At 43.1% G+C, this 25,949-nt stretch overlaps 1 protein-coding gene across 1 annotated transcript in view; it reads left to right on the plus strand.

The window, feature by feature from the left end:
* Positions 1-25,949, plus strand: part of plxna4 (plexin A4) — a 181,525-nt gene that overhangs the window by 133,243 nt on the left and 22,333 nt on the right. Inside the window, exons 9-23 of the mRNA XM_034526697.1 lie at positions 3,125-3,325; positions 4,066-4,162; positions 5,746-5,936; positions 9,512-9,663; positions 10,857-10,980; positions 12,307-12,443; positions 13,018-13,185; positions 13,491-13,584; positions 15,321-15,560; positions 15,819-15,965; positions 16,651-16,885; positions 17,288-17,430; positions 19,592-19,860; positions 24,833-24,899; positions 25,653-25,799. Coding sequence (XP_034382588.1) covers positions 3,125-3,325; positions 4,066-4,162; positions 5,746-5,936; positions 9,512-9,663; positions 10,857-10,980; positions 12,307-12,443; positions 13,018-13,185; positions 13,491-13,584; positions 15,321-15,560; positions 15,819-15,965; positions 16,651-16,885; positions 17,288-17,430; positions 19,592-19,860; positions 24,833-24,899; positions 25,653-25,799 — 2,412 coding nt within the window. The remainder of the gene's footprint in view (positions 1-3,124; positions 3,326-4,065; positions 4,163-5,745; positions 5,937-9,511; positions 9,664-10,856; positions 10,981-12,306; positions 12,444-13,017; positions 13,186-13,490; positions 13,585-15,320; positions 15,561-15,818; positions 15,966-16,650; positions 16,886-17,287; positions 17,431-19,591; positions 19,861-24,832; positions 24,900-25,652; positions 25,800-25,949) is intronic.

Genomic DNA, 25,949 nt, shown 5'->3' on the forward strand with positions numbered 1-25,949 from the left:
TCTAAGTAGGTCCCCGAGAAGAGAAGAAGTCAGGAAGGAAAAGGGGAGAGAACCGGTGAGAAGGAGTTGATGAGAGAAACGAGGTGGGTCAGTGAGTTAGAGAGGCCGAACAACACGTGCTGGGTTTAGAGGGCGATGAATGAAGGAGGGATAAGGCATGAGCGTGGCAGAGATGAGGTCAGAGAAAACAATGAGTCAGTAATGGAGAGAAGAAGAATGGAGGATAATTACGGTATATAGATAAAGAATAAAGGAGAGGCGCCTACTTAGTTTTCAGAAGTCAGCGCTTATTATGTGGTTATGATGACTAATACTATTGACGGGTACTTTCCGCTTTCTAGTGCTTTAGTGCAAGTCCTTGATTACATGACTATTGTGCTGTCACTAAAGTTCATATTTTTGCACAAAGACCCACATCAATACATGTATAAACTAGTCAGCTTCACATCTAGACTGTACTTTATTGTCTCTCTCACCTCCCACTGTTATCTCTTTCTTCTGCCAGAAAAAATATATTATAATAATTTTTTACCATTTGAAGGAGACAGGCAGTCAACACTCAACAGTATGTCGTCGGATGGATTTGTACATTTAAATTCAGCAAGAATATGTGCACATTTATGGGTCTGTGTGGTCTGTGTGCATGTGTCTGTGATTTGCATTCGCTCCCCGGTTATTTATTGCACTCGAGTCGTCGCGAGGCCTGAGAGGGAGGGGAGCGGAAAGAAATGCACTGACATTAGATCAACTTAAATGTAACATGAATCTTAACAGGCGACAGCGAGCGTCACTGCCAACACCGCCCGCATCGATAGCCAACGAGGATACACGTGTGTTTGTTCAAACCACTGAAAGCCCACTTGGCCTCAGGGACTACTGGCAACAATCACACTGTGTTACATTGTGTTGCGACTGAGTGTGTATGTACACATGCAAATAGAACAATCTGAGCTAAGTAGGAGAAAAAACACACCATGCCAACAGCGTACACACTTGCTTGTTTGTGGATTCCCTGCCACATTTGAAATTTGTCATTATTATTGAGGCAATTAAGGCATCTGTTTTCTTGCTTTTATATTTGGCCGTTTCTTCCGGCACAAAACTTAGAAAGATTTTACTGACTGCTTTTACTCTGCGTGTTCTCTACTACCGAGGGAAGCCTGCTTCACAATTACAAAGCAAATGGCTTTAGTTACTGGTCTTGAATACACCTGTGTGTGTGTGTGTGTGTGTGTGTGTGTGTGTGTGTGTGTGTGTGTGTATATGTGTGAAAGAGTGTGTTTTTGTGTCACCGTATAACAATATTTACCTGGGACTGCTGCACATGGATGGGTAGTCGGAGCAATGAAAACACTCTGATGTGAGTGGAAGATGTGTTAATGAATCGGTGCACTTGTATATGTGTGTGTGTGTGTGTGTGTGTCGTCAGCAGCTGTTGGAATTAGATTTTAGAAGTTTTCCATCTCCATGACATGTTGTCATAAAGGCAAATGATGCAGGAGACGCTGTCTGACTGTTGCTGTTCATCTTTTACTGTAATGGTATTCCAAGGCTGTAGTTTATTATTTGTGTGCATGCGAGTGTGTGCGAGTGTGTGCGTGTGTGTGCGTGTGTGTGTGTGTGTGTGTGTGTACAATCCTATCACCACATGCCACTATCGGTGTAAATCTGTGTCCTCAAGATTCAGCTCAAGTCATACTCCAGTGCTTCCCATGCCTTCATGTACACAAACCAGATCAAATTTATTGTCCCTATTGTTCATGTGTATTAACTGGAAGCGATGTGATTAAAGACGGATTGCATCTCACTTTGCTTTCCCACTCATTTCCATACTCCAAATACAACCCTTCGTTCTTTGGAAAATGAGATCGGGGAAGAGCAAACACACGTGCACCACCTCTTCCAGCCACCACTGAACTCACTCACCCCGTTTGTCATTTATCTATAATGACTTTGTGAATAGTGTCACAGAGCGCTCCCCTCTCTCTCCCCACTCAGCCATCCAGTCAGTCATTCAGCCTAACCCAATCAAGTGGCTTTTAATGAACTTCAAACAAGTGTTATCACCCAGTTCACCGTGCGCCACGCTTCACTCCCCCCACAGCTCCATCCATGCGGGGGCTCACCTTATCTGCTCTCTTTCTTTTCCCCCTCTTTGACACGCTAACACCCCTCCTGTCGCATACGCTCAGTCACTCTGTACGCGTGTTGTTCCTCTTTGTCATTTTTCCTATTTCTCTCTCTCTCTCTATCCACCGCTCCTCAGCGTTAACATGACACAGTTTAGAGAAGTACTGTTCTCTCTTTACTATCTTTACCCTCCTTTACCTCCGTCCTCACCTTTCACTTCTGCTTGTCAGTCACTTCACTGATCGGCTCTCCTTTTATCTTCTCTGTCCATCTCTTCCCCTCCCCTGTTCTCCACCTCTTTCCTCCCCTCTTCATCTTTCAGGCAAGTCATAGGTGCTCTATAAATAGCCAGCTACACCTAAATTGATTGGCTCTTAATGTTAGACCCTCCAATTGCCAAGCGACTCATCTCCTCCTCTCTCTGTTGTTCATTCTTTGGTGACGTCTTTTCTTTCATGAACAAAAACATGAACGCCACACCCAAACATATAAATACAAATTGAGAGCTCATCTCAAGTGTCAGTTTCAAGGTGTCACTAATGCTCCCATCCTGTTGATAATGAAGGGGGAGCTCAGCTGGCCGTTCAGGTCCGAGGATCCGTCTCACCAAGAGACTGATCCCAACCCAACTAACACTAATAAAAGCACTGAAACACGCAGAAAGCAGAGCATGCTGAAGAGGCTATTTCATTCAAATAAGTTAATGCTGCTGAAGAACTGGGCGGTCTGCTACATGATGAGAGTGTTGATTGTTCTGTGACTAGACAATACACCGTACGCCAGTTATGTTGTAGGAATATTCCTGGTGCAATTAGCAACCATCCTCAGTGATTGGCCAGATTTACATCTTCCCCACTTCTAAAATCACTCGGGCGCAAAACGACATTGCAGGATCTCCTCGCGTAATATGAATCAAATTGCAATTATCCATTCAACCTATAACAAGACCCAAGGTAACACACTATCCATCCCTTTCTTTTTGTCTCTCTTACAGGGGTGTCCTCAGTTGCTGCCTGCAGATCGGATCCTGGTGCCGGTCAACGTGGTGAAGCCCATCACGCTACGGGCGAAGAACCTCCCCCAGCCCCAGTCTGGACAGAGGGGGTATGAGTGTCTGCTGACCATCCAGGGAAACGAGCACAGAGTTCCTGCCTTGCGCTTCAACAGCTCCTCGGTGCAGTGCCAAAACACATCGGTGAGAATGAGTGTGTTGCCTGTGTGTGTATGCATTTTTACTTGCAGCTTCTCCGATATATCATTATTGACCACCGCGCGCCAACACAATCTCTATAAAAACGCCCCATTTCTATAACGTTTTCCCATAAAAGTGGCCATAATATCTTTTCAATCTCTAGCTCACACATCCATCCAGCCACACACACACACACACACACACATGTTTTTCCTCTCGTAGCTAGGCTGCGGGTAGATGAGACAAGAGCCTGACTTTGTCTTTCCTGTACCGCGTTCCCTGCGATCATGCTCCAGTCACTGACTGAATAATGTATTGACAGCAATGCAAGGCATGCATGGAAAGGGCTTCATACTGGTTTTGATGCTAATCATCTGTTGCTACAATAACACATCATCTTCCTGTCTATCTTCATCACTGGGTGTGTGTGTATATTGTATTTTGATTGAGCAGTTCAGGGAGGAAACTGTACATTAGTGGAGAATTATGATTCTAGCACCAACCCTCCATGTTGCGGAGTGTTACAGAATCAAATGAAAAGTAATCACGTCTCTCTGGTGTGTATATTGTGTTTGGGAATTCAGTGTTTCTCCAGCCACCTGTTGGTGATGCATGTTCCATTCAAAGGTGTATTGTTTCACCAGAGCCTTTTGGACTTGGAGATGATAGACAGTTTAATGTCTCTCTTTTATATTCTTTTCCTCGTCTCTTCTTCTTTCCCTCTCTGGTTGCCATGGTGATAGTATTTCTATGATGGGATGGAGATGAGCAGTCTACCCGTGGAGCTGACCGTCATCTGGAACGGAGATTTCAGCATTGACAACCCCGCCCACAACAAAGGTGAGCATGCACAGAGGCACGAGTATGCGCACACACACACACACACACACACACACAAACACACTTCTTGGACTTGTGAATCCATATCAGTTTTTTCACAGTGCTTCCGCACACATTCAGTTGACATAGTCTCTTATAAACTCTCATTTAAACACACACACACATAGACACAAACACACGCAGTAAAGCTGCTGCTTTCCCATTGTTGCCCTTGGAGCCGGTCTCCATGGCAACAGGCGGGCGGTTTTTTCCGAGGTGCAGCATCCATCCCCTGATGTTGCCGTGTTGAGTGGTTAACTTTAATACATCCTCTCTTACACTTTTCTTCCCGTCTCTCTCCATTGGTCTGTGTGTATGTCCTGCACTTTACTGTCAGATTTGATGTCCCAACTCTCTAAACTACATTTTCTTCCCCTCTCACAAACGATGAAAATGAAAAGATGAAAATAAATAACCAATAATAATAAATATTACAGCTACAATTCTGAATATAATAAGCAATGGAAAATTATTATTGCAGGCTAGATTTGCAGAGAGCAAATAGGGAACATATGATTCATATATTGCTGCCTGTATTTTCTTTCTGTCCAACTTTCCATCTACTGCACAATATGCTGGATGTGGAATGACAGCTCAGTGCTGAATTTGTAAGCTTTCAGCCTTCTGCTGCCTAGTTTGATCCAGTTTGGCCACTGGCGATCCACCAGTGAGCACCACCACACTGAGTGATCCATGTTGGGGCAGGGAAACTGCAGCATGCTGGGGGTTGTAGTTCTGACAAGAAAATAACAAATGTTGACCCAAGGCAGCAGAGTCAGGCATTAGAAACATATTGTTAAAATATGGATGATATGCCAACATGACACGGTGCTGTGAGGCAAAATGTGTTAAATATTTGTGTGTCTTATGATTGTGTGTATGTGTGTCAAATACAAAACATATCCTTGAGCAACAGTGTAAAATCAAAAATGCAACAAAAGTGAGAGAGAGAGAGAGATGCTTGAACTGTTCTCTCCCACCCCCACCCCCACCCCCACCCCACCCACACCGGTGTACGCCTGTGGAGAAAGCTGATCCTCGGTCAACATTTGATGGACAGATCACACATGTATCTAATGGCAATTAATAAGAAAATGTCTGGCCCGTTGCCATGGAGATAGTATAAATATGTTGTGAATGAGCAGTGGTGAAGAAGCAACAGTGGAGGGAACTCAGAGGCAGAGGGAATATATAATGATGATGATGATAGATAGATAGAGAAATAATGAGACAAAAATATCATTGAATGTTGCTCTCAATGTGTTCCGTTTGTTGTTTGCATATTCAAATTGCCGCAGACAGACATTGAGAGATTTGGGTAAACGACCCACATTTTAGTTAATGTGTATTTTGTGTTAAGGTGTCCATCATTTTAGAGGCTTTAGCGCTCAATATATTTGCATGAATTTGCTGTTCTGTAATCATTTTTATAAAGGTTGTTCACATGAGTTATCCACTCTTTTTCTCTCGGTCCTTATCCCCACACCCACCTCCTTGTTTTCTTTCCCTCCTTCTCTCTATCTCTTTTCCTCCCTCTCGCCTAGTCCATCTGTACAAGTGCGACGCCCAGCGTGGGAGCTGTGGTTTGTGTCTGAAGGCAGACCCACTGTTCGGATGCGTTTGGTGCAAAGGAGAGAACCGCTGCACACTCAAACAACACTGCCCCCACCCCGAGAACCAGTGGTTGGAGCACAACGGCATCAACAGCAAGTGCACCCACCCGAGGATCACACAGGTGGGACACACAGCAGGACACCGGTGCATTAGTGTGCACATACGCCAATGCATTCAGTACAAACTTCACACTAAAACATCTACGCAGGCTGAGCAATGCCAACATTAATACCTTTCACCTTATGGACCACACACAGAAATAATTACATTCCACTAATAGGAGCATATTTAATTTATTCTAGTAAGTGCCCAGGTTAGATGTTTCCTAAGAAGCATCCTAACCAGCCATCTGTCCCGGAGCTCTCTGCGACAAAACTTTATGGTCCCAACTAACACAGTAACGACTAACGGTGATCGCCATTTTCTTTTGTAAGAGTCAAATGACCAAGGAAAACAGTACAGTGTCTGTTCTGCTTCTAAGATTTCAACTTAATGGAAGAGGCTGTGAGTATGTATTCAGTCTGACAATCTGCATTTGTAGGGAACATTATGTTGTACACCTTTTTAAAATGCAGTTAAGCATCTCTCTCCTTTGAATGATAATGATATACCAGATTCACACCTACATAAATCCTGAGAAGAGGCTTTTTGAAAAAACGTTTTTTCTTAAAACTAGGATAGTCCATGTAAGACCTTGAAAGAGACAAATTATCCTTGTTCTTGCTAGTTATCAATCAAACCCCCACATAACCACAGACACCGTGTGAGGCAAATGGACTTGACCTGTGCAAGACATGTAAGAGGGGCAATGGCAGAAGGGTGAGGGGTCAGCGAGATGAAGGATAAGAGGATGCAAAGGAAAGACGGATGGAAAGATGCCTGGATGGAAGCAGGAGGATGGATTGGGTTTACATGAAGGAGAGGTGGTGACGGATGGGTAGACTGAGACAGAATAGAGTCATGTGAATCATGCTGAAGGAGTGGAAGAATACCCCTACAACCTCGCCGTATCCCCATGATGGATATGAAGGTCCCCTCTGTGTCATTTTCCTCAGGACGAGCGTAAAGAACAGATGGTGACTGACTAGAGATGAAGGGATGAAGCAAAGCGTGGATAAAAAAGACAGAGATGGGAATCCCTTTTGGTGTCCTGGGGAGTGATAGGTTTGGACAGAGAGAGGGGCGAGGGATGCAGGAATGGAAGGTTAATCCCTTCTCAGCTGTCCGCTCTCCTCTCTCTACATCGTCCGACATAGACCAGCATACAGATAAGTGGCCGACCTCGGCGGAGATTTACTGAAAGCAGCACGGCAAACCCCATTGTTTCTCGTAATCTTGAATCTCCACGGATCACGTTAACCTGATGGGTTTCAGAAGAACGCTCTCTATATTTTCTAACAAAAAAGAAGGATGGTCAGACACCTGAATAACAAAAAGTCTGAAATTGTTGGACACTGAAGACATAGAGATCTCCAAAACAGGGGACTTTACTGCCTTCTCGTCTACTCATAGATACCCAGTTGTGATCATTTTATCGAGGCAAAGCTCTCGAGGAAGGTGATGAGAAGGTGGTAACACACATGTTGTCCCTTTTCGGGTTTATTAAAGGAGTCTGGATTAATAAAGTGCACCTCCTCACCCCGAGGAGAAATACAGAGAAATACAGGACTTGTCTCTGAATCCAGAGACAAGCCCTGTATTTCTCCTTCCACCCCTGAGGCTGGAGCCGGGACATATTGCAGCCTTCTCACGTCCCCCATAAAAACTGTCAGTGGGTGAGGAGTGAGGACTTTTCCAAGACGACCGGGGCTCTAATGCATTCTAATACACTTCATTATAATGACGTCTCCCATCAACAATATGAGAGGGAGAGACTCGAACAGAACGATGGAGGGAGAACGGGAGAGAGCAAGAGAAGTGATTAAGTGTTTGCCTCTGCCCAACCGTCTATTATCTTGTCAAAGTCACAAATCTAATCAACGCCTCATCGCGTCTCTCCCTCTCTTTCATTCTTTTACTTCTTCCTCCTCCTTCACTATTTCTCTTTAACTCATTGTCCCTCTCCAGCCTCCATATTTGCTAATAAATGGAGAGCGTCAGTGTATTGTTAGCAATCTTTTTAATTGCATGTATTGTAGCCCCACTCCCTGTTGGCCCTTTTCTTTCATTAAGATATCAGCAGGGATCCTTATTAATCAGAGACATTGAAGCATACCATAACGATATCTCCCACATGGCAGCCATAGGACTTGTGTTGTGCATGACCTGGCTTGAGTTTGCCTCTGTCATTCGATTGGTTAGTTCCCTTTCAAGCCCAGCTTGTTGACTTTGTATCTGTTCACTTCTTTGAGAAATAAGCTAATTAAAATAGTGTGATGCTCATGTGGTTGCAACGTAAGGATTATCATACCACAACAGGCAAGAGTGTCCAGCCATAAGATAAAGCCACACACAAACACTCACTCAGCACTCTACCTGTGAACGCAGCAGGGGGTCACTCTTTTTCAGCGGGGGGGGTGGGGGGGGGGGGTGACACAGCACCATTAAAGGCTTTCTGCAGCATGGAGGACTTCTATTTGACAGAGACCGATGGAAACAGATTATTCTCTGTCCGTCTCTAACATCCATCCATCTGGGCCGGCCTGATACACACTCACTAGCCAAAAAGTAATTGTGTGAGTAAAGCGTTGATGGATGTTGGAACTGCCTCGTCAACAACGAGAGATGTTGCTGATGAATCAAAGGACACTGTGATTACTGCAAAGATGTCGCCCAATGCCACGTTTTAAGTTAATCTCATATAACACATTGTCGTGGTTTGCAGTGAAAACAGTATTGAGAAATGATAATCCCTTGACCCCAGAGTCTTGACCCCGTAGCTGTCACTGGAGTTGTTGTTTGGTCGTCTCACCCATCGCCTCACCCTTCAGACCCGTCTGTTCTTTTTCTAGCAGTTACATAACGTGTGATCAGAAAACACTGTGCCCCATATGAGATAATATGATAACATTACATTTGAATGATCTGCTATCACTCTCCACCTGTTTCTCCATTTATACCCATGCAGTGGTTACACTGGAACCAAATCACTAAGAAACAAACCACTAATATTCTTTATCTCACATTTGGGAAGTTCGCATTTTGACTCCAATGTTATTTAAAGTGTTCATTATAACATGGATATACTGTGCACTGCCATGAATCTCCTTTATTTTATTTAAAATAGTGGTCTATGAAGTATGGACAAGGGGTTGAGAGACATATTGCAGCTAATCGAGACATCAAATAGAGACAGATTATGTTAATTACATTTAAATAGCTTTCTTATGTTGGCCAATTCATTTGGAGTCTAGAAAGTATATGGCTCAACGCAGTATTGAATTCTCTTTTAAATAATCTGGTACATTTTGACATCAAATGCATTTTAGTTTTTGATTGTAGAAAATAAACTATTTTGATATATTCAAAATAAAATACATCAAGAGACAAAGAGTCAAGTGGCCAATTATATTATATTATACCTTTACTTATCTACAATTTTCACAACTACAATTTTAGCGACTTGTTTTTTTTTAATTAAATTGCACCCTTTTTTTTCAACAGAATAACCTTGTGCAACTAACCATAGCGTGGGTTTTTTCGATAGAACAAACAAAACATCTCCAAAATAATTGACCCAGATTGTACTTTCAACAGATCACACCTCTGCGGGGTCCCAGGGAGGGCGGCACACTCGTGACTATTCGTGGTGAGAACCTGGGACTGGATTTCAGAGAGATTCAGGATAACGTGAAGGTAGCCGAAGTGGACTGCACCCCCATACGCGAGGGCTACATACCTGCAGAACAGTAAGTCACATTGTATATCGATGACTGAATATAGAACATTCACAGCACAATGTAATAAACATCAAATCCTCAGATAGTCTCAATGTTGCACTACACAGCAAGTCCCATTGAGGCAACAGCCAGTTGAAAACAGCAATTAATAGCACATATACTGATAATTGCAGGTTGTAATGAGCTTTGTTCTACAGTAATTCACTATTCGTTCAACTAAAAATGTACACAACATATGAATAAAAAACATTTCTAGCTGCACTGGAACCACAGAGAGAAGTCAAACTATATTTCGGAGCCTCGTTTTCCCTTCACTTGCCATATTCCCATTAAAGGCACTTTGACCACAGCCGAGCACGGCATGCCCTCCAGGGAGAAAGACCCTTGGGCCACAGATACCGCAACACTATGTTACCTGTGTTACTACCCACACGACGGAGCCACAATCAGTCAGTCTGACCAACCGATCAGTCAGACTACTCACCTCAGGGTGTGTGTGTGTGTGTGTGTGTGTGTGTGTGTGTGTGTGAGGCAGCAAGAAAGAAGGTGTGTGAGTAAAAGAGAACTACATACTCGGTAAACTAATGCCGAATTAGCTTAATCCCTAGACCACAAGAAAATTATAGTTTGATGTGACACACGGAGTACAAAGGCCCTTAAGGAACAGGGAATAACCCACATTTCACATTACACACACATAAGCACACACACTCCCATAATCATTTTAGAAAGTTCAGGAAGTCACATTTTAGTTGACTTTTGAGTTTAATTCCTTAAAGGGACCATCTGTCAAATTATTTTAAACTAGTTTAAAGTTGGCTTATCACCAGAGCCAGGGCTTCTTCTGCTATGGAAGTAAGTTGTGTGCCAGCACAAGTAAATGCTGACCCAGCAGAAGAGGTAGCTGTATTTGAGGTCATATGTAAAAGGGTAGAGACTTTTTCCTTTTTCTCCCACAAGTAGTGTGGAAGGTAAAGTTGCTGCCGAATAGCGCATCATTTTATTTTGGTTTTAACAGGTTTAGGTCCAATTCTTTTTACAAAATCTGCTCAGCATTTGCTGGCAAGGCGAACTGCTGCAGTGTTTTTGAATAGGCTTTTTTTTTTGTGCGTGGCATATACAGCTGGGGGGTGTCTGCACAAGCATTTCCATATGTTCTTTGTTCTTACATATCCCACATTCATGCTACTGTGTGTTGACAGGATTGTGTGTGAGATGGGTAAAGCGGAGAAGAGCCAGTACACGGGGAATGTGCAGGTCTGTGTCGGGGTTGGAGAGTGCAGACCAGAATTCATGGCAAAGTCCTCCAAGTACTACTACTTTGTGGTGAGTCTACCCTTTTCTTTTTGATCATTTTTTTGCATTATCATAAACATGTTCATTATAAATCGAGATCTTCAAAGTGAAAATGCATGTTCCTTGTATCTTCATTAGATTTGGGGTTCATTGATTTGATGATTGAGAAGTCTCTAGATGATGGATTTATTGTATAGAGTGTTTTTTTTTCTATAAGCAAGAAGGCACACATGCTGTAAATGTCACAAACTGCATGTTAGCACCTTGCTGCTCATTGTTCTGTGTTCTCACCTACTGTATTAATACTGTACGTACATGTGTTGGCTGTGGTTCTGACCGAGCTTCTCAGAATCTCTCATGCGGGTATCAGCGATGAGACATAATTGTCATTAATGAGTGCAGAATTAAAAAGAAACACTTCTGGTTATAAATACATTCCTCTGACATGAACACATAAAAACACGCGCATGACACACGTTCTGTGTTCTTTCAAAACCCGCTCTGCACGTAGTTTATCAGCACCACTCGCACGGAAATACATTTGCAGTTTTTGCCATTATGTACTCGTTTTAAGGAGTTTTATCAGTTTTACTGCCGTCCATTAATGGGCTCTGGCGGAGTTTCATTTCTCAACGGGGTCCCTGTACAGGATTATATGATGTTAGGTCTAGATGTCTCACCACGCAGCAGGCTGGAGATGAGATTATATGAAGGCCAAATGAACTAAAGGAGGATTTACTCTATGCACAGCTTCCAGTGGAATACATCAGTTGCTGCTGTGTCAAAGCTGTATCGTGTATGTAAGTGGGATTAGTGAGTGCAGGTATACACTAACACTCAGAGGCGTATTTAGCTGAGAATGTTCAGTCGATTTTCCTCTGGAGCCTTCAGCTCATTAAAACAAACGGGTTCATAAATTTCTCTAATTTTTAGAAATGCTTTGCCTATTAGTGAGGTATTTTAAATAAGGAGTTATAACTGGGCTTATAATAAATACATTGTATATTGTTTCATTCAATTAAACAGGAATTGTTATTTGGACACGAGTTAAACATTTAGTTTTGTTCCCAGCATCGGTTTTTATTTAGATAAATTAAAACAAAATTAGGAATGCAAACACAATCTTTTTGCATACAAAACACATTACAGACTGCGTCATATTTTCCACCTCTCTCATTTATTACCTGCTCACTAGGATTCCTATAATGTTGCCCCCTACATTAAATACCGCATGCCTCCGGTTTACCTTCACTGAACTTCTTTAACCTGTATTAACTAAAATGTCACCCTTATGCGTCACGTATTCACCTTGATTTCACCCTCGAGCTGACTTTACAATCTCTGCCCCTTCTCCAGATCCCGAGGATTATCAACCTCAAGCCCAGTCGAGGGCCAGTCTCTGGCGGAACCATTGTCAACATCACCGGCAGCCACCTCGACGCTGGGAGCAACGTGTCAATCATGTTTAAAGACCAGCCGTGCACTTATGTGAGGTTAGTGGGGAGCAAGCCAGAGCTGATCCTGCCAATCACACTTAAACAGTCAATTAAAACCTCAGTCAAAGCCCGTGTTAGTCAAACTGCAGGGAATAAACTCCTCTGACAGTTCTCATCTTTGCTAGATCATTTTTTTTTCCCAACATAAACTGACGGTAATTAAATGTCCTTGGAGGAAGAAAATGGTGGCGATCAAAGAATGCTGTGTAGTTTCTTTAATCATGAAGCTTCCATCTGTTATTTAGTGGTGTATCTTTTTGCTTCGTAGATATTTTTCAATGGGAATGGGATTTAAGAAAAGACATATTGTAATCGTCCAGCAACCACTGATCACTGCACAATTCCATGCTGTCAATAAACTATCTATCCATGTCCACTTAAGCAACCATTCAACCATCTTTATTATTAAATTAAGATTGTTTTTTTAATGATTTATTAGTCTGCACCGGCAGTGATAAACAGCTTGAGAGATGAATTCTGAGTTTCTACACAGTGTAATATATTGTTGGATGAAATTCTATTGGAAGTCTATGACTAATAACCAGTTTTCATCATCCTGTCATCCCTCTAGGAGGGGCGGCCAGTGGCTCGCCTGCAGCACCCTTGCTTCCCTGCATGGCTGTGGAAACGTGTCCGTGTCTGTGAGCATAGACAAGGCTCATCTCCAGAAAGACCTGCGGTTTGAGTACGTGGAGGATCCCACCATCACCAAGATAGAGCCTGAGTGGAGCATCTACAGGTATGGTTCAAGGGCATGTTTACTCACTGATATTGATGGAGGCGATGGATTATGTAGATGTAGCTATTCCAGCAAAGCAGGCGCTTACGATAATTAAAGACAGAAATGAACAGCGGCAAATGATCTGGTTAAAAGAAAAGTATAACCATCTACAACTGTGTGAAGAGATCGACAACATCATAATTTTGCAAGCGCAAGCTAATGTCACAGTATCAATATATTTCCCCGTGAGTAATATATATCACTGTCAAAACAATCTGAGCTATCCTTTCAACCTTGTTTTCAATGTTCTCCCTTTCCATCAGTGGATATACCCCAGTGACCGTGACAGGAACAAACCTGGACATCATTCAGACCCCACTCATCAGAGCCAAATACAACAGTCATGAGACATTCAATGTAAGTGATCGCGAAAACAAGCAATGTGGATGATTAAAGAAGAGGCCTGGTGCTTCATCTCGGTGAAAAAATCAATCCAAGGTCATATACCTGAAGGAGATTACAGTCAGTGAAATAACTTTGTTTCTAAGTACCTAACATCCCTTGTCAGCTGGGCGTCCCATAGGAAGAGGGCCACAGTAAGATTCAGAGTCATTTTTCTTTTTTTCCAGAGCATGCCGAAATGCTTCAGTGCCACTTTTGAGGTAAATGGGTCAAGTAAAACCCTGAGAGGACATAGTGGAAATCGACAGGTTGCAATAGAATTAATAGAGAATGATGTAATTCCTCTCCACATCTTTGTAACAACAGGGAAGTTTTGACACCGAACAAAAAACCACAGAGATTGGCCCTTATCAAATTCGTCTACCCTCTATTCACCCTTTCACCCAGGGGAGGATAGATAAAGCCATACAAGGGTCTCTGTGGTCTGATTGAAAGAAGAAGGGGTAACAAAAGGCAGTAATGCTATCTTCATGCTCCATTTGAGCATGAGCTTGCACCACGTTTAACATCTGTGCTCACGTATGTATACACTGGGCATTGTGTCTCAAGCCAGTGTGCTGAAATGCGTCACTCACTCCCAGTTTCTTAAACAGCTCAGATTTTGCACTGAATGTGAGGAAAACAAAAAAGAAACATTAAAGCAACAGTCTTTTTTTCTTTCTTTTTTTACCTTGCTGCAGCAGTGCAGGATAATGGTTCGAGATGTCGCGACGACCTTCCGGGATTAGTCAAGTTTTATGTTCAAGGAGCCAATTAGAGTGACAGGCAGTAGTTTGAGTGGCTGCGTGGCAGAGGTCACTGTGGAAACGTCTGTGAATGAGACGGAAATGTCCGTGGATGAGACCTGTGTTGGCGGTTGATTTGTCAAAGCCCTGACAGACAAAGAGGAATGGAGACGTTATTAGGATATTGAATGGCATGACAATGACGGATCGGACAAAGCTCTTGTGTACACAACTGGATGTGAATAAATAAGGAATAAAGAGGAAGAATTCAAATCACATCACATGTAAGACACTGAAGAAATATGTATGAGTCACTATAATTGAGCAGTAAAGGGTTATGGAGAAAGATGAATTACGGATTAAGAATGTGTCAAAGCGAGACAAAAATATCACAGAGAAGAATAACTGGACAGGGAGAAGTGATGAGAGGGTAATGAAGGAAGGGTAAGACCTAGTTATCACTCCTGAATCTTCACACATCAAAGCCAGCCAGTGGTGAGACTGCACACGCTCTCTAACTGCTCCTCATTTGCTGCCTTTCTTTGAGAAAAATACTTCAACAGGTTCTTCTTTGTACTTTTTGAACTGGAGGTGCTTCCAGTTTTAAATTGAGTCTCCAGTTGGCTGAGTGAAATGTAAACCTGTGAAATAAATGATTCACACTAACTGCTGATTGGATGTCTTGGCATATAGTTATGTAGGTGCACGTCCAAGTGCTACTTTGCCAGAGCTCTAGTTGCAAAGAGGCATGAGTGAAGTAATAGGGGCCATGCATTAATTGGATTGTGAGGTATGATGTGGACTAATGCATAATCGCTCACAGTATCCTAAGTACAGAACAGAAAGCAACACAGCAAATGACAATGTGTCAATTTACAGCTTTTCTCTGCTTCCACGAAGCACTCATATATATATATATATAATTTTTCACGAGTATAACTTCTCCCCCGCTCTGTCCAATGCCAGTTGTGCCGGGTGCTGAGCCCCACCACCATGCTGTGCCAGGCCCCAGAGCTGCCCATCAGTCTGGCCCGGCAGCAAGAGGCGTCTACGAGGCCGACTGAGTTTGGCTTTAAACTGGACGATGTGCTGTCTCTGATGGCACTCAACAACACCAACTTTATCTATTACCCCAATCCTGAGTTTGAGCCACTCAGTGTGTCTGGAGTGCTGGAGCTCAAACCCGGATCCCCCATTATACTAAAGGTACGAGGATAGGTATTATAAACACACTTACTTACAATCTGTATTTATTGATTGTAAGTTTATGACTTTCAGTTACCTAGAACATGTATGTATGCCATTTTGTAGTATGATTAGTGTATATATATATATATATATATATATATATATATATATATATATATATATATATATATATATATATATATATATAAATAAATATGTCTCCTACCCCTCCCTTCAACAACACAACATGTAATTATGCATGGGTTCTTCCTGCAGGGGCGACACTTCCTTCCACCAACCAATAGTGGAAATGTGAAGCTGAACTACACAGTCCTTATTGGAGAGAAGCCCTGCATGTTAACAGTGTCAGAGACCCAGCTGCTCTGTGAGTCGCCCAACCTGACGGGTCGACACAAGGTCCTGGTGAGTGATACAGCACATGCTCACAAAGACAAGAGGGAGACACACAGATACACATGACAGATAGGTCAGGCCGTGGTGGAGAAGGCAGACAGACCTGCAAATCGATAGACGGTTTGACAGACGGACGGACATTCCTCGCGTTGCTTTCTAATCCATCGTCTTGTCCACTTCGAGACAGACGGCAGCTCTAATCAAATCTGTGGTTCCTCTTACTGCCCACAAGCAGACAAAAGACAAACAAATAAGCCTTCAATAGGAAGGATTAGGGCCCCGGCAAACTCGATAAAGATTCCATTTGAGGTTTTAAGAGGGAACACTTTCCTGACGTCACCACCTGAAGCCAATGTCAGAGATGGACACATTACTGTAACGCTGTTAGAAAATGCACAAATAAACAACCGTGTGTCCACACATAAAAATCAAATCAATATGTCTGTCTGTCTGTCTGGGCATGATTCATAGACCTGAACGGATTCACAGAGGCAATATTATGTGATGGTTCATAAATACTTGTGATATGTTTTGCCTTGAAGAACACAACATTTCATATTTACATGAAGCTCTCCTCTGATTATAGCTCCGGTATACTGAACCACTTTTCTTTTTTTTTTTGCCCGTCCATAAGAAAACCGTTCCATACGTATAGCACATATAATCTGGCCCTTTTATCTCTCCCCATCACAAGGCACGGGTGGGTGGGATCGAGTTTTCCCCAGGTGTGGTCCACATCATGTCTGACAGCCCGCTCAGCAGCTCGGCAATCATTGGCATCGCCGCAGCCGGAGCCCTGCTCATCCTCGTCATCGTGGTGGTTCTCATTGCCTACAAGCGCAAGTCTCGTGAGAGTGACCTGACGCTGAAGAGGCTGCAGATGCAGATGGACAACCTTGAGTCGCGTGTGGCTCTGGAGTGCAAAGAGGGTAAGAGGTTGATGCTGATGTGTAGCAGGTTACATGTAGGAGAGCTTCTTCCTCAATACATCCAACTAACTGTGCAAACTTGGGTACTTTTTTTCTTTTCTTCTTTTTGAAATAGACTAAAAACTAAAAACTTGATTACGAAGTCCATATATTGTAAGCTCATCAGGTTGGACAGAAGTAAAAGTGACATTTGCCGAGTGAACTTTTTTATACTCTTGGTTCAAAGTATGTTTCAAAGTATGTGCTAAACGGTATTTATGTATTTCCAGCATCCAGTGTTGCCACTTTAGCATTGATTTTATTATATTGTTCTGATATGTTGACTGTAAACCTTCTGATAGCAGAGCTGCCATGGTGTCATGAGCTAATTGTTTTGCTTTGTGTATCTGGTTTGTCCATCAGCTTTTGCAGAGCTACAGACGGATATCCACGAACTGACCAGTGATCTGGATGGAGCAGGGATCCCCTTCTTGGACTACAGGACCTACACCATGAGGGTCCTCTTCCCAGGAATCGAGGAGCATCCTGTCCTCCGAGATCTGGAGGTATGGTAGACTGTCTCGCTGACATTCAAATAGTACCACATATGGAGCCCCCATTTCTGCGTCCAGTTGTGAAGATTGTTAATGGTGACACGTGAAAACATACCTGTCAAAATCAAGGTTTTCCACTAACATACTTGAAGGCATCTCCGGTATCTACTTAATTGAAACTCAATAGATATTCCATTAGTTGTGTCGATCAGCAGTTCTTAAAGGAGGACAGCGAGGTATTAGAAGTTCATTTCAATTTCAATAGTGCAAATAAGTGCGTGCACCTGTTCTTCAGTCTCCATCAAATAACAATCTTGATGCAATTAGCCTTATGTGAAAAGAGAGCAAAATGAACAAGCAAATTAACAATACGGCGTGTCACAGGAGGTGAAATTGACGCCGATGTTGTTTGTGTCGCTGTCTGGTAAACAAAAGCCTTTTGACGGCCGACTACGACACTTTTTAAAAAACAAACAAGGCAGCCCTCCAACCTGGAGCGCTCTCTCATTAATAACTCAAACGATATGAGACGCCGATCCGTTTTCTCTCCGCACCTCAAATACAAATTAAAAATCAATCAGTGGGAGAAAAGCAAAAGCAAAAAAAATCAAGTCATTTATCCCCAGTAGTGACATTGACAGACGGACGTAATTGAGCAGGTCGTCTTGTTCCATTAAGGGAATGATGGACCCCCATTTCACTGCCCTCAGAGTTGGCCACTCTATCCCTGATGAGAATTTACCAGTAATAAGCAATATTAATTATGTTTTAATTGGTATAAATGTCGAACTGTATGAGGAGTATAATGTGGAATAGGAGCCTAATGAAAAAAGTAGCAGGCTTGTCTTAGGCAGTTGATGGCTGCTTAATTGTTATGGATGTATCGGATAATTTAAAGTCCAATTTTTGAGTGGATTGTAGACATGTTAGTAATAGCCCAGGTCATGGGAATTATATTGGGACCTATTGGAATAATGCTTGCTTCATGCTGAAATATAAAAAACTAAACATATACCATATTATCCCGACAATTTCACTTCATAGCTGAATCTCATTTTGCTTTTGTATGATTTTTTTTCCTGCCATTATATTTCCCACTTCCCTATTGACTCTTACGGAAATGATTCAGTTTCAGCAGCGGTTGCCTTTTTGCTGCTCTCCATTGTCCGAAGGGATATGTTAAGCAAGTGTGTGTGTTACAGTACTGTGCTGTATATTTGTTGGGTCTAAATCCACACAAAAATCATAGTTTATTTGGGTAGCTAGAAAAGAAGGCAGAAAACATGCACAGACACATTTCCCAGTTTTCCCAGATTCCCACATGTGCCTGTATGACACATACAGTATATATATATATATATATATATATATATATATATATATATATATATATATATATATATATATGCAGAGAAAAAGGCACATGCTAACTCTCGAAACACTTGTACACATCTTGTCAGACGGTATGAAATTAGACTTACAATTTAACAATAACTCCCAGCAGATTACAAGGGGTTCCTGTAGAAAAGGTAAAAGCACGAACATATGCCGGTAGACAGCTGCATTGGGTACAAAGAGAACAAGTGACAGACACAACAAAAAACATACTCTCAATAGGTGCTATTTAAGAAAAGAAATTGAGAAAGGAAGCATATGCGGTAAGTGACTAGTATAAATGGTGCAGGGACTATCTGGACTCCGATGAGGGGAATTCACATCCCTGCACTCCCTTTCTACTTGCATTAGTGTGGAACACAGCACCATCGATGTAATAAACATTCCCTCAAGAGGCTTAGTGTTTCTTTGCCTTTATTCTCAACCTTCAGACTAAAGCTGGAAGAAGTTAAATTCCTCATCCCGGGATTCTTTTTTGGGGTTTTCCTCTCCTCTCTCCACCCTTATTCATGAAGATGGATCTGTTAATGTACAACTGCACTTTTTAAGTAAAGAAACTATGATGGAATTTATTTTTACGACACGGATTTTCATGCGTCTTAATATTGCTTGTCTATAAACTTGATCTATATATTGGTTATTATTAATTATTATTTTAAAAAATGTGTTTAAACTAAGTTTTTGACCAGGGAGACGGGGAGCTAATGCTACATTGAAAATGAACCGATGACTAATTGCGTGTATATGACATGGCCTTGTTGCTCCTGTTTCCTCACAGGTTCCGGGCTACCGACAGGATCAAGTGGAAAAGGGGCTGAAGCTCTTCGGCCAGCTCATAAACAACAAGGTCTTCCTGCTGTGTTTTATTCGCACTCTTGAGGCCCAGCGTGGTTTCTCCATGAGGGACCGTGGCAACGTGGCCTCACTTATCATGACAGTGCTGCAGAGCAAGTTGGAGTACGCCACTGATGTCCTGAAGCACCTGCTGTCTGACCTCATAGACCGCAACCTTGAGAGCAAGAACCATCCCAAGCTGCTGTTGCGCAGGTGAGAACCAGACACAACAGACAAAAACAAGTACAGAGTTTAACTTTCCTCCCATCAAAGTTACACAGCCGTGACCATTTTTGCTGCTTTGCTGCAAATTCCAGAGAGAGAAGGAACAACCCATTTTATCTTCCTAATATTCCCAATGCTACATATTCAAACAGTCACACACATTTAACTTCTCTAAACGTCTGGGTATATTATGCATCTTTAAGGATAGAAATAAAGGTTTGCAATGGTTAATGCCAACCCTTACTATCAATGACACAGGATATGTCATTCTATCTGTGGCTCTGTCCATATCTGTGACATGTTTGGATTAACTCCCGTGACCTTGAATTGCTGGCTCTGTCTCAGAAACAGAGGAGTGCATTGCCTTGCACATCATTTGCAAAATAATTATGATTAATTAGCAGTGAATCCAATTTAAAATGGCTCAAGAGGGAAAAAAACCCACTAATTTATGAAAAAAGAGAACTGTGAAAGCTCACACTCAGGCACAGTCACAATCCTCCCTTGGATTTGCAGTCAAAGCTTTAATGGCTTGCACTTGAACACAGCACTGTTGGTGGTTATGCTTTCTGCCCATGGTGTTTGGCAAATGTGTTGATTATGGTTACTCGAGTAAACCAGCTGCCTTACAGCTGTTGTGTATGTGTGTGATGTGTGCACGCGTGTTTATACATAGTGTTGTGCGAAATGTTTTGCTCTGGAGTCGTCGAGCAACTCTTGACACCCCCAGAGGATTTGACAGGCAAGTCACAAATGAATTTGTCCTTCTCTCGTTTAAATTTAAATTTAAATTTTTCCCTCTGGTTAAAAAAAAAACATCTCTGCCAGTAAATACCCGCGCATATACGACGGGCATATCTTGTGTCGAAGAGGACTGAAATGTATGCCGTCCTCCTATCGTCCACGAGACAGTGGGTTTATTCATCCAATGACAGCCTGTTTAGACGCTACTCTGTGACGCAGCAGGCATGATTAATTGCGGCCGAGTGAGCATGGTGAAGCCACTACACAATGGAGTAACTGCTGATCCTGGCAGTAGATACAACACAAGAGATGGCGTGGACAGCAGCGACAGGCAGAAGGTAGTCAAGGACAATAGAGACACTTAAAGCCGTGTCACCAAGTAAGGAAAGCTACCGGGGCATGAAGGCTGGTGGTGTGATACTTAGTATACAACATGCCAGCAGCGTCTCGTATGTGCTATAGCCACAAATCATTGATTTATGTTCTCAAAAATGGTAGCTTGAATAGCTGCAAAGACCAACCAACAACTGTTCTTCAAACACAAGCCAAATACGACACACTGTCTTGGATCGCCTTTTCTCTTCACACCCCACCCGACTCTCCTCCCTTGTCTTCAAGGCAAAGGGAGAAGGACAACCTGGATCGCATTCAGCCGGCACTGGAGGGGGGAGCACATGTTCACAACAAATAAAACGCTCAGTTTGACTGCCCATTTGTTAGATACACAATTCTGATGATCACTGATCAGACTGTCTTCATCTCATCATCCCTCCTCTGGGTGTGCTTGTTAGTCCTTCGACAACCCAGCATACATTCCAGACGTGATGAGGCAAGCGACGCCACCCTATAGTGTGGTCTGATTGGCGTGTCCTTGAATAGCGGCTGAAAATAGCCCGGATACACAGGCAAAGCGCTGTGAAGATGGAGCATAATCATGTCTGGAAAGATAGAACCCATACCTCTCTTCTTCCCTCCCTTTAATTTGTTCTTTCTCCCCTCTCTTTCTTTCTTTCTTTCTTTCACCATGTTAGCTCATTTGGAGTGTTATTCTCCCTCGCTCTCCACTGCTCGCTCCTCTATTTGCCTTCAGTTCTAAAGCTTGTGCCGCTTGAGTCACGCCGTCGCTATCTTTATCTCGTCTTCACTTGTACTCGCTCTCTCAATCTATATTCCCGGCTCTTGCTCCCCTCCTCTTACCCCTCCCCTGTTTTCTTGATTGCTAAATCAATGCTTAAAGTGCGTGAGCAGTGTGTCTCTGGCACAGCTTCTGAGCATGGCTACCCACTGCCTCCTCTTCCAAGAAGTGTGTGTGTGTGTGCGTGTGTCTTTTCCCTCTCCCCTCCACACACAAACACACATCCTTCCATCTGTCCCATCTCAACCTGTGCTGAAGTACAAGCACCAGGCGAGCTAACTAACGAGAGCCTTCCGCAACCATCTGTCGCATTCCTCGCTGCGTTCTCCTCCTGTGACTCCTCTCTTCCCTTCGTTCCTCTGCCTCTCACTCGCCTTCCCCCCACCGCCATCCTTCTGTCCGTCATGCAGAGTTAAACAGTGTTCCCGTAGCCTTAAGTTTAGTTTGGCTGCAGTTGATGTGTCAAAATAGCAGTTTTGATATCGGTCAAAATATGAAAGCCCAATATGTTTTTGCGTTGATTACGAACCCTCTTGAGCTCCAACCGAAACACACAAGGAGGCCCTTGTTTATCTATAAGAATATTTCTGTGTCGTTTGTTTATGTTCTGAGTGATAGACAGAATAAATGCATATAGGCATATCAACAAAAACGCTGTCCGCCAGCTCGCCGTCACTGGGAGCCTGTTTGACACACATGATGACCAATCTTCCTCACTGGGAGGTAGAGTGGAAAATGGAAATGATTTCGGATCTCAAGCTGTGCTCTTTAAACATGTGACAGGAACCAGGCAACACTCTCGGATGCAGTTACATGTTCAGTTAACACGGCTGCCATCGCTCCCTTTTCTTGCGATTGACCTTTTCCTTTCAAATGAATTGTTTAATGCGTGTGTGTGTGTGTGTGTGAACACAACGTAGCACACACACTGGTTCCATTTTCTTAAATGTGAGAAATTGTTGGTCAGAAAAAATAAGCACTGGAAGAAAAAAACAACATTTAACATTAATCCTCAAATGCCTGCATGTAATCGCACTGCAGAGAGCAATCATTCTACAGTGTAAACTGAAAAAGAATTAGTAACGGATAGATGCCAATAAGATTGCTTTGAATGTTGTTATGGCTTTGTTGGTTGTATTTTCTGCTCACATATTCACTTATTATATTCTCAGTTTTCTCGAAAGTAACCTTTTCACACTTTGACACAAATACATGCTACTGACAGAAATGGCCAACCAAAATGTTAAACGTGTGATGCTGCACGGACTCCCATCACTCCTCCATCAGTAATCAGGGGGAACTAAGCACTGCCAGGTCCCCTCTGCTCTAGATCATTCTCAATGCCCGCTGCCCCTCTGACCGGCTGCCAAGTCGGCGAGTCTGGCCGTGCCAACATTGCAATAAAGGATGGGTTGCACTGTGTTAGGAAAAGGGTGTTTGAAACTTGTAATACCAAATGCTTAGGTCAGATCTTAAAGCGGCTCCGTCACAGTGCCGTTTTCATCCTCGTTCCCCAAACACTGCTATGAGCAAAGGCAAACTGGTGGGGCCGTGCCAAGACTTCTTATTACAGCACGGCCGGCACCCGCTGCCAGAAGCATGCTCTCTCTCTCTCACACACACACACACACACACTAAACACTAGTCAGCACACATGGTAATTTCTGAATACAAACGCAGTCTATTGGAAGTGAGGAAGGAAAAGGAAGTTTAAAGAGAATAAAAGGGAAGGCTTGACTCAGCCAAGCCATGTATTCTCTTTAATTTCTTTATTTTCCTTTTCCACCGCTCGCTCCCCTCCTTCCTTCCCTGTGCACATCCTCCTTTCTCCGTGCTCCTTTCATCCCTTTGATAGATGGGCTACATTTGTGGAAATGGGGAGGATTTGGAAGTGTGTATGATTACAGGATCCAGAGTGGGGAAGCTAGAGGGAGGGACGAAGACAGCAAGGACACATGAAAGAAAAGATCAAAAGTGACCTTGTTGACCCTCGGATCTTTGGACGGAGGGAGGGTGGGCGGGCCGGCAATATAAAAGTGTGGGCACAGTGAGAGGCAGGAAGTTAATCCCCCCCAGGTGTTGTGCCAATGTTGGCGGGGGGTGCCAGGCCAGCCCACTGGCACAGCAGACACTATATCCCCCCTCATGCCTCAGTGTGGAGCCCCTTAAAGAGGCCGTCTGAATGGTGAAAGGTGGGAGGGCTGCAGGTGGCAGCTGAAACACAGGACAAAACCGACACACACACACACACACACACACACACACACACACACACACACACGGACACAATGGACACTAATCCTGAAATATTGATGCCCATGGTAGTTGCTCATTGAAAGGAGAAGGCGGGTTGTGTGTGTGTGTGTGTGTGTGTGTGTGAGAGAGTTTGAGGTGTTCTGACAGATTACCCACACACCCCTGCTGCTGGTCAAGAAGGTTGTTGTCAAAGGATATCCGATCCTCGCCTCTCCTCTTTCTCCCCGCGCCACCACCGCTGTTGTTATTATGTATGCAGATTAGTCATTCACACGGGATCAATCACACTGTTGGCCCGGGTCAACACATACGCACAGACGCACACACACACACACACAAACGCAGACACGCACCATTTTGCCACACCAGTGGAGCGTGGATGCCAGGCGGAGAAAGAGAGGGAGATGTATTCATTCACTTTCTATTGTGCCCGGATCGAGTGTTAGTCCAGTGAATAGGCAAGGGAGCGCTTGATAATGAGGCCAGTGTTATTACAGAGCCGATCCAGCCCCTAACGACATCAATCCACCGGGATCAAATAAAGGCTTTTAATTGCTTTGCCTAATATTAAAATCCCCGCCGCCGTCGACGAGCTGCCCTTGGCATGCCTGAGCATAAAAGCCAGCCGAAAGATTTTCTGAAAGGCCATCATATTAGCAAAGGCTCTCTCAATTCTTGTCTTTGCAATTGCAGTTGTGCAACAAGCCTATTAATTAGCAGTCATCATCATTTTGAGCAGAATATTGGATGACTGTGTTAAATGTTTACGACGGTAAGAAGAGGGACCATATGTTCACTATGTGCTTTGTGTCGATCTGTTTGCAGGACTGAGTCTGTTGCAGAGAAAATGCTGACCAACTGGTTTACGTTCCTCCTCTACAAGTTTCTGAAGGTATTAGTTTTGTCTTTACTGAACATTTTAAGCTCCACTACTAGTTGTTTGTAGCCCTAACCAAGTTAATAAATCACTGCTGGTTCAATAATATCTTCACCGATAGGTGTCTGTATTTCTTTCCTCTGAAATGTGTGAATTATGATAGCAAGTGATAGACACCCGTTAGTTCTCCATAAATAGACAAAGAAGTTTACCACCTCATGGCAGCATCGTAAACTTTGAATTGAAGCAGACCTGTATTTTGTACTCATAGGGCACCAGTATTCACAAAAACACTAAATTCACAACTCCTCCCACACTGAAGAATAATGTTTCCATAATCCTGTTTTTCTCCTTTTATCTCTGAACTCATCCTCTAGCTGCAGCTTGGAGGAGAAAACTATGATAAATGGCCAATCGATTCTCTTTGATAAACAACTGTTTTCAGGAGGGAAGATGGGGGTAGCTTCAAAAGTGTCTTTTATGCCATTTCTTTCTATTAAGCCATTAAATCTTCGCCAAACTCTGGCTTTTCATTTCAGCAAACTTTATATATTGGTAGGTGGTACAATCTTCTTTCATTTTTGGGAACGATAGTTTGGGACATAATGCTTGCAACTCTGGATGCAAGGCAGGTCTGTAAAAAAGCAGTTACTAAATTTTTAGATCGACATTTTTCTCAGACATAATTCAACTGTCAGTAAGGTGAGTCTAGAATGGCTTCAAAGTTTTGAACTTTTTCTGTTCTTCTCTCTCCAAATCTTTTCTTAGGAGTGTGCCGGCGAACCTCTCTTCTCCCTCTTCTGCGCCATCAAGCAGCAGATGGAGAAAGGCCCCATTGACTCCATCACAGGAGAGGCCCGCTACTCGCTCAGCGAGGACAAGCTCATCAGACAACAGATTGACTACAAGACGCTGGTAAGGGGTTCACCGGCCCGGGGGCTAAGAGGGGACGCTTGATATGCTTTCAGGGTCGAGAGGAGAGAAGAAGAAAAAAGGTGGTTATGGGTTGCCGGTCATGAGATGAGCAACAGGACATAAAGTTGTCGTCACGCTTGACATGCAGGG

This window comes from Cyclopterus lumpus, chromosome 23 (genome assembly GCF_009769545.1).
Source record: "Cyclopterus lumpus isolate fCycLum1 chromosome 23, fCycLum1.pri, whole genome shotgun sequence".
Lineage (NCBI taxonomy): Eukaryota > Metazoa > Chordata > Actinopteri > Perciformes > Cyclopteridae > Cyclopterus > Cyclopterus lumpus.